This window comes from Pangasianodon hypophthalmus, chromosome 22 (genome assembly GCF_027358585.1).
Source record: "Pangasianodon hypophthalmus isolate fPanHyp1 chromosome 22, fPanHyp1.pri, whole genome shotgun sequence".
Taxonomy (NCBI): Eukaryota; Metazoa; Chordata; class Actinopteri; order Siluriformes; family Pangasiidae; genus Pangasianodon; species Pangasianodon hypophthalmus.
Genome location: NC_069731.1, coordinates 13,789,852 through 13,805,325, shown reverse-complemented (window position 1 = coordinate 13,805,325; position 15,474 = coordinate 13,789,852). Strand labels below are relative to the sequence as shown.

At 38.7% G+C, this 15,474-nt stretch overlaps 1 protein-coding gene across 1 annotated transcript in view; it reads left to right on the top strand.

Moving 5' to 3' along the window:
- The window catches only part of sema5a (sema domain, seven thrombospondin repeats (type 1 and type 1-like), transmembrane domain (TM) and short cytoplasmic domain, (semaphorin) 5A), a 209,275-nt gene that overhangs the window by 177,901 nt on the left and 15,900 nt on the right, over window positions 1-15,474 (top strand). Inside the window, exons 19-20 of the mRNA XM_026938143.3 lie at window positions 7,826-7,996; window positions 13,476-13,631. Of these exons, the coding sequence (XP_026793944.2) occupies window positions 7,826-7,996; window positions 13,476-13,631 (327 nt within the window). The remainder of the gene's footprint in view (window positions 1-7,825; window positions 7,997-13,475; window positions 13,632-15,474) is intronic.

Below are 15,474 nucleotides of genomic sequence, written 5' to 3'. Positions count from 1 at the left end.
ATGAATATTGTATTTTGTAGTATTTCTAGGTTAAAAGCACTAGTGTGATGCTTGTAGCAAAAAGGAAAAAAGTAGACATGGAGCAAAGGAAATGTTTGATAATTGGGGAAAACACTACATGGATTAACATGGGAGTGTGCTCCAAGCGGTACTGTTGTGGTGCTGAAGCAGTACATTTACTGCTGGTGTAAAATGGGTTTTAGTCGTTAACTCACCCTATGAATGTCAGTTCTGCAGTCCTGTTCCTACACAAGTTGTCTGTTAATTACAATAAAAGAATTTATTTTGTTTGTGAAGATTATCTGTTTGGACCATATAGAGATATAACAGATTTATATATATATAACAGATTTACTGTGTGGTACTACATAAACCTATGGCACAGATTTCACATGGCAACCAGCAGTACATCTGGTTTTTCACAAACGCAGTGTGTAGGCATCTGACTGACATGAGGTCAAAAAAAAAAATGTTTCCATGTAGATGCAGAGTTAGCAGTGCACTGATGGCCTTTTATTGACAATGTGAAAATGAGTGAGAAAAGAAATACAAGAGGACATATATAAATATTTTTTTACAAAAAATAGTAACCATGTGCATACTGAAGTAATTTTCTTATTTTCTTTTATGTCTATACAAGATTATTTGCATAATCATGAGAATTTGGGCACACTTACTTCAAGCCTGTGTTAATAACACATGCATAAGCAGTGAGTGGATTATTTACAGAACAATGCAGTGCAGCATCGGGAATCCATGAATATCTGTTATTCAGTGCTTATGGAGTGTCGTTTTCTCTTCCATTGATAAGAGAGTTTACTTTGTAAATCCCATCTGACATAAGGTGTATATACAGAATATTCTTATGCATTATTCTATAAATGTCCTTTAATGCTTATTCATGTCCTTATCAACACAGGCTTCACATAAAATGCCACTAAAATCATTGTAGAATATAATTGCCAGAGGTGCTAATGTGAAATTCATGGGGAACAGATGTAAAACAGATGCACTAATGCACAATAATGCATGCACACCCGCACATTCTAACTCTCTACTGACTGTAGTGCTCTTCGCGGAAGTGATTATGGGACCGTGTCTCATTTTATACTAACGTCCCGGAGGTAATCGGTACGTGTTAGAGGGTTGTTGAGCAGTGATTAATGAGGAAGGGAACAAAGGGAAACAAAGGCACTTGGATTTGTTCGTAAGTATAAAAGTAAAAAAAGCAAGAGCTGCTGTTAAGAGGTGGAAAGACTCTGATTTGTCACTGGAAATAGAGAAAATTCCCCACAGCACAGTCTACGTAATCACATCTCAGGCTAATTACACTGGCTGCTACCTCTCGCTGTAATACAGGAGGAGCCAGCCTAATTAAATGAGCTCTTGTCCCCATATTAAGGGGAGGCATGTCATCTAAATGGAAATTCGCTCCTTAAGCAGGTGGAAAATACAGGGAGAGTAGACAGTTAGGAATTTTCCTTGTCTGTAATCATTATTAATGTCAAACACCAACATTTGTAATTTGCTTAACAGACATCATTCATCATCATCTTTTATTGAGATGCAGAAAAAATGACGTGAAAAGTCTTAATTTCATCTTTATATTTGTGGTGGGAAGCCTCCAATTCCCTAACTAGACGTGATTTAAAAGAATAGTTTGGTCAAATATGAAATGTACACAATGCTCCCATTACTACCACAAATTGAGTCAATAAGTCAAGAGATGTCCTGTACAAAGCTGATGTACCTTTTAGCGTCGTGCAAACTACCTCCTAAATTATAACACACTTGTCACAAAGCACTTTGTCGAGTTGGGAATATCTAAAGCAGATTTGTTTCTGTGGTTTTTGTATAACACTGTTATATATAAACTAGTAGTGAAAAAAAGCTTCTTTCTCAGCACATAGATAGAAGCATGAGGTCACTAACGTTTGAGAGTGGAATTGTATGTTAGAAGTGAATTGGATGAAATATAGCTCCACTTGTTAAATACAGACTTACTTTTCCCTCTAGAATTATTGGCACCCTTCTTCAAATTGAGCAAAAATGAATATAGAAAAAGAATAACACAATAAGTAATATTTTGGGGTCTAGTAGGTCACTATGGAGAATGAGCTGGTATTATTTACTGCCATTAACCGAGTCGAAAGTGTCCTGACAACACTTCTGCGCATGAAATAGTAGTGCTGGCCTGCACAATTATGCCTGAGCAAACTATGCGACTGAATCAGTCATTTAACTAAACAGAAAGAAAAAAACAGAAATTTCAACTGTAGTGATGGCAGACATCTAAAGAGTAGCCTTCTGCCTCAAAATGGCCATTTCGTGGTTCAGATTTCGTGAAACAGGTTACAATCTTGTGTCTCACAGACCTGTTCACCTGTGCACCTGACCTGTTCAGGGACTAGCAGCAGTTAGCACTGAATGCTTTTACCAGACTTCACCAAGATAACTCGCATTCTCATCTTCATTTCATCTGAATCCACAGCCATCCTCTGTCTCTTGCTTAGCTTACCGCCGGTAGGATTTCTGGATCCCTTTCACCTTCAGTTACGGGTATTATTTTATTAAGGCTCATTTCATTGAGGATTATTTCATTAAGGCACTGGGAAACTGTGCCATGTTAGGGATACAGCCCACAATCATTGCCATAGTATCATGCACGTTGCGATTGTTTCACCTTTATATATATATATGTTTATATTCACACACACACACACACACACACACACACACATATATATTTACACGCAGCACTTCATCCGCCTGTACCACTAGTTTCACTAGTGTGAAAAGCTTCATGAAAGCATTCAAAATGTTTTACATAGCCGTTTTTAGACGAAATTCAACAGTCACCTAATTATGACTAAATACAGCGAATATACTCCTTTTTTTTTAGACCGAGTATGAGTACATTTTTGGGACTCATCAATACCAATATTATCACCATAGTGATGTAAAAAAATGAGTAACATAGTATTAATCAATCAAGGATGTCATGGAACATTTTCTTTAGTTCTGGTTATATTTCCCCTGTTTAAACAGAAGCCATGAAATGCACACACATGCATGTTCATGCACTTAGACTACTTGGCTTGTTTTTTTATAATATTAGCTAGTTGAATTTAAATGCAATGCATTAACTAGCTACATTAATTCCCTTGGATCAAGTAGGTCTGCAGTGGAGAGTGGGCTTTTATTTACTTTTTGTTGTAGCCAATCCATCTCTGAGATGCTTTTCTGCTCACCACATTTGTAAAGAATGATTTGAGTTACTGTAAGCTTCCTGTGAGCTCAAACCGGTCTGGCCATTCTCCACTCTCTCTCATCAACAAGGCATGTCCACCCACAGAACTACATAAACTCTAGAGACTTCTGTGTGAAAATCCCAGAAGGTCGGCGGTTTCTGAAATACACAAACCCGCCCATCTGGCACCAACAACTACACCACAGTCAAAGTCACTGATATCACATTTTTTTCAACCCCATTCTGATGTTTGATGTGAACGTTAACTGATGCGCTTGATTTGTATCTGCATGATTTTATGCATTGCACTGCTGCCTCAAATTTAGTTAATTGGATAATTACATGAATGAGCAGGGATGCTGGTGTTCCTATTAAAGTGGCCAGCGAGTGTATATCTAATGAGCTAGCTCACTCGTATTGTTGGGTTTTTAATGTTCTGAGACGAAAAGAAACAAAATGAAAAGTTTAATGAGTAGTAGCAAACCTCATCAAAGCTAAATATTGTGTATTGTGAAAAAATATGATTTTTTTTCTATATCCTTCCTATTCTTGGGTTTTTAATGTGCTGAGATGAAACAGGACGGTAATTCTGTGTTTGCACAGACTTAATTAGACCTCAGACAGTGTGAATGCTTGGGGAATCTTTGGCTTTTATCTCCCCATGTTCTCCGCGCTTTTAGAAGGAATAGAGAGGTGCTGCTGATTTGTTTGCCCTTATTAATTAGAGCAGAGGTGAAGGGGTAGTTTGAGTAGTTTGAGAACCAAATCGGTTTTGCTCGTTCAGGATCTGGTTGAATAATACACACACTGTAAAAACCAATTAGCCAAGTTTACTCGAGCAGTTTAGGGAACATGATTGCCTCGACATGACTCGGATTGGCCTGAATCGTGCATGCTACGTTTATAAAGTAATTCAATTTTACACTGTCAAATCACAAAATCCTGTTTGGGCTTCACTTATAAAATGTGTCTCACAAAATAATCATTGTATTTTAGTCACTTTGGACATGCCATGCTATCTCTCTCTCTTTGTCTCTCCCTCCCTTACTCTTTTTCTCCTCTCTCTGCCTGCTTCTTCACTGTCTGTCTTTTTTTTTTAACCTCCTTCTCTATCATCTTTAATACTCTCACTATCTTTGTGCTGCATACCCGTGTCTTTCTGCAGCATTTTCCCTTGGTCTTATTCTCTTCATCTACTCCCCTCTATCCTCTATCATTCTACCTTTCTGTCTTCTCCTCTCAGTTTCAGTTTCAGCATTTTTCATGTTTATATATGTAAATATAGAGAGCAGCTCTAAGTGGGCATGTCTTGATTGATGTCCATAGATCAGAATATAGGCATGCCTTTGGGGCCATATATAGGCTTGAAGACACCCACCTGTCCCACTCAAAAACGCACCCACCCCCCACAATCCATGGCACACATAACTGACCCACTCAAAGGTACATCTAGCTACCACACTCAAGGACACGCCCACCTCAAAGGCACAGCCAGTTCAATTCACTTCGATTTTATTTGTATAGTGCTTTTAACAATGGACATTGTCACAAGGCAGCTTTACAGAAATATAATGAGCAACCCAGAGACAACAGTGGCAAGTAAAAAGTCTGTGAGATGACATTAGGAACAAACCTTGAGAGGAACCAAAGGGGAACCCATCTTCATCTGAGTGACACCACTGCGATGATAAATAATTCTCTTCTATAACTGTGTGCTATATACTCAAAAAGTGCAAATGTGGAACCAGGAAATTCATTATAGTTTTAACATGAAGTCTATTTTGTTGAAGTCTATCAACTGTTAACTGATGGAGACTTGAGTGCAAAACTGTAGCAATTGCAGTCCTAAGCCATCGTAGCAAAACCGTTCCTTTCAATTGCAGTCCAAAGCCATCTTCATGGTTTCTAAGTGTATCTTTAGGCTGTCCATATGGGGCTGTCCTCAGCAGCAGCAAGTGGTTTCCAAGTGATGAGAACTCCAACCATGTACTGGCCGTGTACTGGCCGTGTACTGAGATCCTGCTCTGATCATCTAGCTGGTTTGTTTACTTCCATCTTCAATGAGTCCCAGCTAAGCGTGTGGTCCCCACCTGCTTTAGAAAATCTGTAGTTATTCCTGTGCTAAAGAATAATAAGCCCTGAATAATGACTATTGTCCTGTAGTCATAAACATCGCTTGTCATGAAGGTTTTTGAGAGGTTATCAAAAAATCCATCTGCTGCTCCATCCCTGACACCACCTACCCACTCCCGTTCGCCTTCTGCCCCAATAGGTCGTGTTGACGAGTCTGATGGCCTGAGTCTGATGTCAGATGTCAGGGGTTTGATAACTACCAGTTTAAAAGATTTAGGTCCATAGCCAGTGCTAAGGGAAGAACTGCTTATTTTTAGAAGAGGTTTGATTGCTTCTGGTATTACGTGTTTGAAGAATCATGTAGATAAGAGATCTAAAGTAAACAAAAAGTACACAAGTTGATTATTTTAATGAGGAAATTAATGAAATTAGTTTGGTCTCTCGAAGGGGAGTAAAACATTCTAATCGTTGATCTGATATAGTTATATTGTTATCTACAGAGTTAGTTATCAAATTGTCTGGCTTTAAATTTATAGTCAGAAAAATTAATGAAATCATCGCTGCTACATATTTATCGTGTGCATGTTTTTGTGGTGGTCTTATTCCTAGTTAATTTTGCTACAGTATTAGAAAAGAATCTATGATTAATTTTGTTATCTTCTATTAGGGTGGAGAGATACATTGATCTAGCAGCACTAAGAGATCTTCTATAGTTCAGGAGGCTCTCCTTCCATGCTGTTTGAAATACTACCAATGTTGTTTGACACCATTTACGTTCTGTTTTAAGGTGCATTCGTTATACCAGGGTGCTAGTTTTTTTCTCTCTAATTATTTTTCTTTAAAGTGGAGCTACATTATCTAGAGTGTAGTGGAGCCTTGGCTCACCCTAACAGGCCAGCCTTGCCTTCAAAACAACTCCAGTTATCTATAAAGCCCACAAAGCACCACCTGGACATCCAGCAGTTCAGCAAACATAACCTGCTGTACATCGCCACACCGCACTGGGATGGGGCCAGAGCATATTACTGCATCAGACATTGCCTCCGCTAATTTACACACCTCTACAGTGTTAATCTTAGTAACCTCTGACTGATGAAGACATATATCATTAGTTCCTACATGAAAAACTACCTTTGAAAACTTATGCTTGCCTAAGACCCGAAGATTACCTGCTATGTCCAATGCCCTGGCTCCTGGTACACACCTAACTAAAGCTGCTGGTGCCCCTAAAGGCCTAGCTAATTTCATGTGCCTTAAGATAGTCTCCTATAACCAGAACTCTTTCAGACTTCTCAGCGGGTGCTTCACTGAGGAGAGCAAACCTGTTAGACATGTCAAGCATTGAGGAGTGGTGCTCCAGTGGGTGAGCCTTAGCGTTAGCTTTGGCACTGCAATTATACCGCCGAGTCATCACACATTCATCCCGCTGTGAGGGCTTTAATGCCAGAGTTGGAGGATTGCTAACTCCACCTAAGGTATCCAGAGTTTCCCCTGCAGAAACTACGCTGCTCTCACGCTCAGTAACCCTCTCTAGAGTCTGGATGCGCACCTCTAACGCTGCAATTTTCTCTGCCAGAGAGCTAACTAACATACACTTATCACAAATAAAGCTACTACTAATGACAGAGGAAAAATGACTAAACATCCTGCACTCAACACACTGAACAAACTGAATGTTTGCCATGTTGAGTGTTTAATGTACCTAGGTCAAAGAGTTGTTGATATTATTTTAGACAGGTGTGACATGGATGGCTTCCACTTGCTGTCTTTAGACAAAAAACAAAAGTGTTCTTCAAGAAAATGAAAATGTGGTGGAAAAATACAATAAAATAAAATGATAGCACAAAATTATTGAAAAATCGGTGTATGCTGACACAAGAAACTCCTGGCAAACAAGTTGAAAACAGTAACAGGAACTACATCATCAAGAACTCAGCCACCTACCACCTTCAAGGACACACCCACTTGTCACACTCAAATGCATGTCCACACTCAAATGCATGTCCACCTCCCACAATCAAGGCCACACCCACTTGTCCCACTCAAAGGCACAGCCACCTACTACATTTGAGGACATGCCCACCTGCCCCACTCAAAGACACACTTAAGGACATGGCCACCTGTCCCACTATGAGGCATATCCATCCACCGCACTCATTCATGGCCACCTGTCCCACACAAAGACACAGCCACCTACACACTCAAGGACACACCCACTTGTCCCACTCACAGACACAGCCACCTACCATACTCAAGAAAACTTGAGTAAAGTAAACTACTAAAAGACATCCTGTGTTCTACAGATTCTCCTCATGTAAAGTTTGCATGCTTGGCAAGACCATTATAAGCACTGCGCTGTATGATTCTCTGAGTAAAGCTTTCACCTGAGACAGGCGTTTGAATAATTTATTACAGAAACATTAAATGTAGCTTAGTGAAAGAGAAATTTCCTTCATTTCTCATGCCATGTCTCTTTCTCTCTCTCTCTCTCTCCATGTTCAGTGGATGGAAGCTGGTCATGTTGGTCTTCTTGGTCCAGATGTTCAGCCACATGTGGTGGGGGTCATTACATCCGCACTCGTTCGTGCAGTAACCCTCCGCCTGCTTACGGCGGAGACATCTGCCTTGGCTTACACACAGAGGAGGCTCTGTGTAACACACAGCCCTGTCCAGGTACACACACACACACACACACACACACAAATTCACCTACACACATAATCCCACGCTCTAATTTAAATATGCACACACTGCTATTTATAGACACATTTACTGTGTATATGCCTAAACACTCACATAACACCCACATGCAGATACACACTTACTAACAACTCACATATATACATGTGCACACACATACACACTGAAAGTCCACTGTTGATATTTTATGTATTTATTTATCAAAAAACTAAAGCAAGTGTGAGTGTCGTTATTCAGGAGTGTGTTAACTAAAACTGAGGTGAATATATTTTTTTAATTTATGTGATAAATCCTTGTATGAAACTCAAATCTATGTGTGAATAGTTTTCACTAATGAAAATGGAACCTGACTGTCTGTTGTGTTTTCACCACTAATTGCAACAATCACACAAGGTAACATTTTTCCAAAAGGTTTTTATCATTATGTAATTAATGTCATGTCACAAAGTGTCTTTCTTTTTTCTTTTTTAATGAAACACCAAAAATTAAAAAAGAAATCTTAATTAGTAAATTAGTGCACATATTTTGTTCACATCAGAAGTCATTTTAAAAAATCTATTAGAGACAGATTTATTTCAGCTTTAATTCACTATCAGAATTCCAGTGGGTCTTTTTAAACAGCTGGGAAGAAATTGTGTTTATAGCTGTGTTTATAGCGAGTGCCTTTTTGCCCTTGATACCATGGGAAAATCTAAGCAAATTTACTAAGACCTCAGAAAAATTTAAGGGCAGTTCCATCTTTCCAAATAACCGAAGGTACCACAAGCATCTGTACAACCAATTGCCTGCAAATATTAAAATCTTGGGACCACACCGACTGCATCGTTCAGGTAGTAGGCACAAATGAACTCCCGGGGATGAACGATTTTTGGTCCAAAAGGTTCAACTAAACTCCAAGACAACAATAAAGGAACTGGTGAAGAAGTTGAAAGCAGTTACCAAAGTACGTACAACCACCATTAAGAGAGTCATATATTGCCATGCTCTGAAAGGCTGTCATGCAAGGAAGAAGCCCTAAGGTGAGGCTTTTAAGCTGAGGAACACCATCCAAACTGTACAACAATACTAAGCATGTCTTCAAAGTTATAACAAAATGGTATAAAGATAACAAAGTGAAAGTATTGGAGTGGCCATCACAAACCCTAACCTGAATCCCAGAGAACATTTTGTGGACTGAAAAAGCATTTCTGAGGATGGAGGCCCACAAACCTGACTGAGTTACACCAGTTCTGTCAGGAGGAATGAGCAAAAATTCTGGCAAAGTATTGTGAGAGGCTTGTGGGAGGTTACCTCAAGAGCTCAAGAAATTGAAAGGCAATGCCACCAAATACCAACAAAGTGTATGTGTTGCTGCCAGGGTGTGAATAAGCATGCAAGTGTGTGATGCACTGCAATGGTCTGGCATCCTGTCCAGGTGTTCCTGCCTTAAACACATTTGAATCAGAAGGTAAATAGAGTATGAATCCCAGTGTCAGAAGGTAAATGATGCATGATAAATGCATTCCACTGAGCTGTTGGAGATCACACTGAAATTCTGACATGTTCAAAAATGTAAGCGGACATTGTGTAGTGTGAGCAGTGTCATGATTCGATATACATATCAGAAGCTTAGTTAGCACTGTCAGTTAAAGTCTATCTGTTACTATGCTATCATCAGCATTGTGTGGTTGCTTGGTAACCACATCCTCTTGCTGGAGGCTGTGCGCAGTGACTGGCCGCCTTGTAATTTGATTGCCTTGTAAGGTAATGAAGGCTGCAATAACTGAGCAGTGGTCTTTTCTTCTGAAGTTTCAGCTCACAAAACTGTGCAAACTGAGCATTGACAGCTTGTTAACATTTTCAAACCTGAGGTGAACTGAGGCATCACTGGCATTTAATTTCAGACAGTTTGTACAGCATGCACATCTGAGCATGAGATATTGTTAGGGTTGCCACCTTCAATGCTAAAAAAATAACGAACATCCCAACCCCCCTCCACCTCACAACTAGAAAATGTAAAAAATAAATGCTGCTTTTAAACCATTTTCCTGCCTCTATGAATTTAAACAGTATTATTTCAAAAACATCTATAATAGAAGTATGATTTGACATTGTGTGGTTTATTGGATAGAAAAAGGATAGGTTTTTTAAAGTAAAAATAATCTTTTTAAATATATCATATTTATGATTAAATTACATATATATAGTTAATTACATATATATATAGTTGTATATATATATATATATATTAAATAAACTTATGGGGTGGTTTATTTAGATGTTTTACATTCTTAATTGTCATATTTATAGAGGAAAGCAGATTTAAGAATTATAAAATAAGTCTATGTAATAATCTTAAACTGTAGTCCAAAATCTCTGTGAATGCAGACCCAGATATTTGGACCCAAACACTCAAAAATAGTGGCACCAATAGAGGCACCCATAGAGGCATTTCCACACATATACTGATAAACATGAACACACAATCAGGAATTGCATGCCTGTACATGTTCCTTCACTCTTCACAAGCCTGACTGAAGAAGGAGGAAAATCAATGTCACACTTAGTATGAAAGTAAATGATAGACTTAAGCATGAATACACCCACAACAGCAGGAAGAAAGGAAAAAAGCAGCTAAATTGTGAGACATGTCCCCCACATTAGGCTAAAATACAGTGGCTGAGATGGGTGAATCTCTGGTATTCAAATGTCAGTTTGTCCATTAGCCAGGGCCTGAGTGAAACTCTGGCATGACCTTTTTGTGGCTCCACCTGTCACACCATTCATTACGATCACACAGTAAGCGAGGAAAGTGAATACTAATGACAAGTGAACAACGGGAGAGCTGACAGCAAGCTTTCATTACTCACAAGTACATTCAGAAATGATCTCTGTGAAGCTTAGATTCATAAAGCTTTATGGCTATGCTTAGAATTCTTTGTGATTGCTTTGTAAGCAATTTTACAAACTCTAAAAGAGCCTACTTAAGCTTGATAATTAATTCCTTGACGTAAACATGTAGCATGAAATGTATCCTATTAGCATTGAATTTATTTGTTCCTAAGTCCATCTCCTAGCTAGTATAACGAGAGGGATGAAAGTAGCAAAAAATTAATTGATTAAAATGAATTCGATAAAAAAAATGCATATGAAATAAAAATTGAGCTAATGAAATGCAAGTGAACTAAAAAGACAACTAACAGCCATTTAATTCTATAAATTCAAGGATGATTCAATTAAAAGATTTGGTCAAATATGGGCAATTTTCAACATTTACCGGCATATTCTTTCTTTCACTACCATTGACATGCATTATAAAAAAATAAATGCAATTAAAAGACATGAGAATTAAAACTATCATTACATTAAAATTTTAATGCTTATCATTATTATTATGCTGTGTAATTTATTTGTTTCCTCTGTGTCATTCTATTATTTAAGGAAGCATTTCGGTCTGCCCTGTTCATTATGTAGCGTGGGTATTTTTTGCACATCATTCATCATTTAATGCATAAAAAATGTTACTTCCATCTCGCTTTTGTTACTTCTGACTTATTGTTCAGTTTATATCATAGGAAGGAAATGATAACCAAACAGACATAACTGGCCAAGGTGACACAGTGGACGGCATACTATCTTTCCCCTGTTAATTAGTGTCACACTAACCAATCTTGGGTGTCTGTGAGCTCATGTATGTGGAAGAAGGCAGATAACACTTTCCTCTGAGTGTGTTACGCTGCCCTGTGAAGCAGCATGAGCAGCAGTTCAAATAGGATTGCAGTTGGCTTCATGTGTCTTGGAGGAAGCATGTGTTAGCCTTCACACTCCTCAGGTGGTAGCTGGCTAGTGGGTGGGACTTGGCAAATGTCCAAATTAGGCAAAAAATGGGGGGAAATATTAAACTTAGGCTTCACCCATTTTGGCCCAGTAACACTTGGCAAAAACAGGATAGACCAATTCAGTAAGCATTGACGTTTCAGATAGTTTGTGATGTGTTTGTGTGTGTGTGTGTGTGTGAAAGGATGAAAACAACTGCATTGTTTGTCTGATTGATTAAAGCACCTTTAATATTTATGGAGCATCATAAAATTTTTAACAGTTAAAATGTCAAAATGGCATTGATATTTTAAAATTTAAAGTAAAATGCCTCTAAATATGAAAAGTGATACTCCGATATTATCATCTGTAAAGATTTGTCAGGTTTTTATTTTATTAAAAGTATCCTAACTACAACCATTTAAAAATGTGTTTACATCCAGAAATGAAAAAAGTTTCAGTTTGACATTACTAGCAATAGATTATGACATTCATGAAATATAAACATATGAAAAAACACTGTGACCATTATCCTGTTAAGCTTGATCTTCATTCAAGTGAGGAACATATTGAAAATGAACCTGTAACACAGGCATGTGTCACTAAGATATTATGCCAACCAAACATTTACATTTATAGCAGTTAGAGGCCAGAGTGACTAACATAAGTGCTTTTTGTAGTCTCTATCAAAAACACATCCTCATGCTAGTTCAGTATGTAAGGGACTGAGATTATGCTTAAGATTTTATAGACTAAGATCAGTCTATAAAACCCTGTCAGGGAGAATAGTACGGTATGAAGAAAAGAAACCATACAATTAGCCTAATAAACGCTGCAATCAAATTCTGACACACAATAAGAGGAAAGTTTACTTACAGTCCACTCAGAAGTATTGGAACAGCAAAGCATAATTTTTTGTTGTTTTTGCTATACAATGAAGACATTTGGGTTTGAGATCAAAAGAATATGAGACAAAAATTATCAGAATTTCGGCTTACATTTCCTGATATTTACATCTAGATGTGTTAAACAACTTTTAAACCTTCCACTTTTCTCCCCTGATGAAGTTCTTTATTGTGTTGGCAGTGTGTAAATTGGCATACATAATGTTTCTGTAGACTTCTGAATTCATTCTGCTGCTTCCATCATGAGTTATATCATCAATAAAGATTACTGAGCCCGCTTAGAAGCAGCCATGCAAGCCTAAGCCATGACACTACCTCCACCGTGCTTGACCGATGAGCCCGTATGTTTTATACCAAAGTTAACATATGGACATATACTCAGCTCCAGAGTTTATGTCATAAAAGTTAGGTTGTCGTGGGAGTTACTGTAGGTGGAGGTGATTGTGGAATCAGTTTATAGGCTCAAGCTCTGGACGAGAAAGCAAAGAAATAGCCTTTTTAGTGAGCGACCACTTGAATTTAATATGCATTTTACTGTAAAGTTTTGATGCTCTAACAAACTTGTTGCTAAACATACAGATGAGCAAACTGAACAATTCAGCACCCAAGTATTAGGTTGGTTGGAAAAATACCAAAAAAAAAATTATTACATCTTATTAAAGTTCTTCATAGTGGACTCTGGAGTTTGCAGACAACATTTACTGTATAAAACTATTAAAGGTAAAAATAAATTTAATGCTATTTTTCCACAGAGAGTTGGTCTGACTGGTCTGAATGGTCCCACTGTGACTCATCCGGTTCTCAAATTCGTCTTCGTCACTGTGACGTCCTGTTTCCTACTGGGAATCAGTGTTCTGGAAACAGCAGCGAAGTCCGTGCCTGCCTGTCCGACTCCAACTTTATCCCAGGTGGACACACATGCACACACACACAAACACTTATAGTAACACCATGGGACCAGACTGAGCAGAGTTATGACATATGCACAGAGTCAATTACATTAAATTTATATAGCATCTTTTTAAAAACCAAGGTCACTTGGTACAAAAATATAAATGACAAATTCAAGAATGACAAATGATCAATGACTAGGACTCTGGAAACTAGTTAACTAGAAAAGCAAGGAACTGAGAAACTACATGACGTGGAAACTGGAAAATAAAAGTTAAGAAATGTTAAAAAAAAACAGAAACCTGGAAAACTATTAAAAGTGAGAACTAGGATACTTGAAAACTGGGTAATTATGTTGCTGAGGAATTTAAAACATAGCAAAACTAGGAAACTGCTATTATACAACTAAAAACATTGGAATTCAGGAAATCAGCACTCTGTGAAATTAGGAAACTGGGAAACTAGAAATGAGAAGGTTAAACTTTCAAATCATTCTCAACTCTGGGCTGCAATGAAGCAGCATTCAGTCTGTAAAATCTGGTGATGGTAGACCATGAGCTCCATGTCACCACTTCACAAATGTCTGCAAGTGGCAATCCTCTTAGTGCCTCCCAGGAAGTAGCCACAGCATCCATCAAATGGCATTTAACGGAAGACAGTGCCTCTTGACCTGCATTTAAGTGTGCTTGTGCAATCACTTCCTTTACAGAATAGGATAACCTGTCACAGTGGAGCCCCTTTGTGGTACTCCACAAAGTGTACAGGCAACTTGTCACTGAGCCAATTGCTAACAGTCATATCCACAAAGTGTTTGAGACCATTCAGTGGACACAGGGCTAGTCTGGGTACATTCACAGCTGCAAGAGCAAATAGGTTGTCATTACCATTGGCAGGAAGGTTGGGGTCAGCCATAGCGCGATATGTTTGGACTCCAGTCCCCAAGGAGGACACTGCGTCCTGGCCGACAAGGCATGCAATTTGGCGATCCACCTGGCTGCAAAAAAAGAGGTCAGCAAAAACAGATGTCCTAAACAAAAGCCTCTTTATATCTGCATCTTCTATTGGATCATATGGCAAGTTGCACAAACAGCATAGCATCAAGTCCAGCTTACACCATGACACCATCGATTTGCATGAAGGTCAGTGATGTTCCAAACCTTTAAGAAAAGTTTTGACTAATTTACGTGCTCCTAACAGCAAACTATCTACCAGTCTCTAGTGCGCAGACAGTGGTGCTATAAACACTTTTAGGGTAGACCATGAGACAACACTGGTTGTATAGTCTTTTGAATGGTCATCTATAACAGTGACAGTGGTGGAAATGCATACAGCTGTAGAATTGGCCAATCATGCACCATGTCAGCCCAAAGGTCTCTGTCTCACAAACAGACAGACAACTCACTATCCAATGTAGTTCATAGACAGGGCAGAGGCAGACCATTCAAAAGACTATGCAACTAGTGTTGCTTATTGCCTCAAATTGGCCAAACAGGCCATGTTAACTCCTGTTGTTGATGTAACTTACAGACCCTGCTATCTACCCATCAGACCAGACCTGCTGACCCACAGCAGCTCATAGACCTTGAAATTATGGGTCTGGCCCCTGTGAGCCACCCCAACATACTGGCATGTTCACTAACTGTCAGACTCTTGCAGTGAGTTAGAAGCATCTCTTTTAGCGTCTTCCCTAAAAGTGTATGTAGCACCATTGTCTTCACCCTGGGCTGGTAGATACGCTAGTTTGACACTAGGAGCTCATGAACTAGTCAAAACTTTGCCCTGTCTGTGAACCACATTAGACAGTGAGTTGTCTGTCTGTTTGCAAACAGATCGACTTCCGCTTTGCTATAGTTGTTTCAG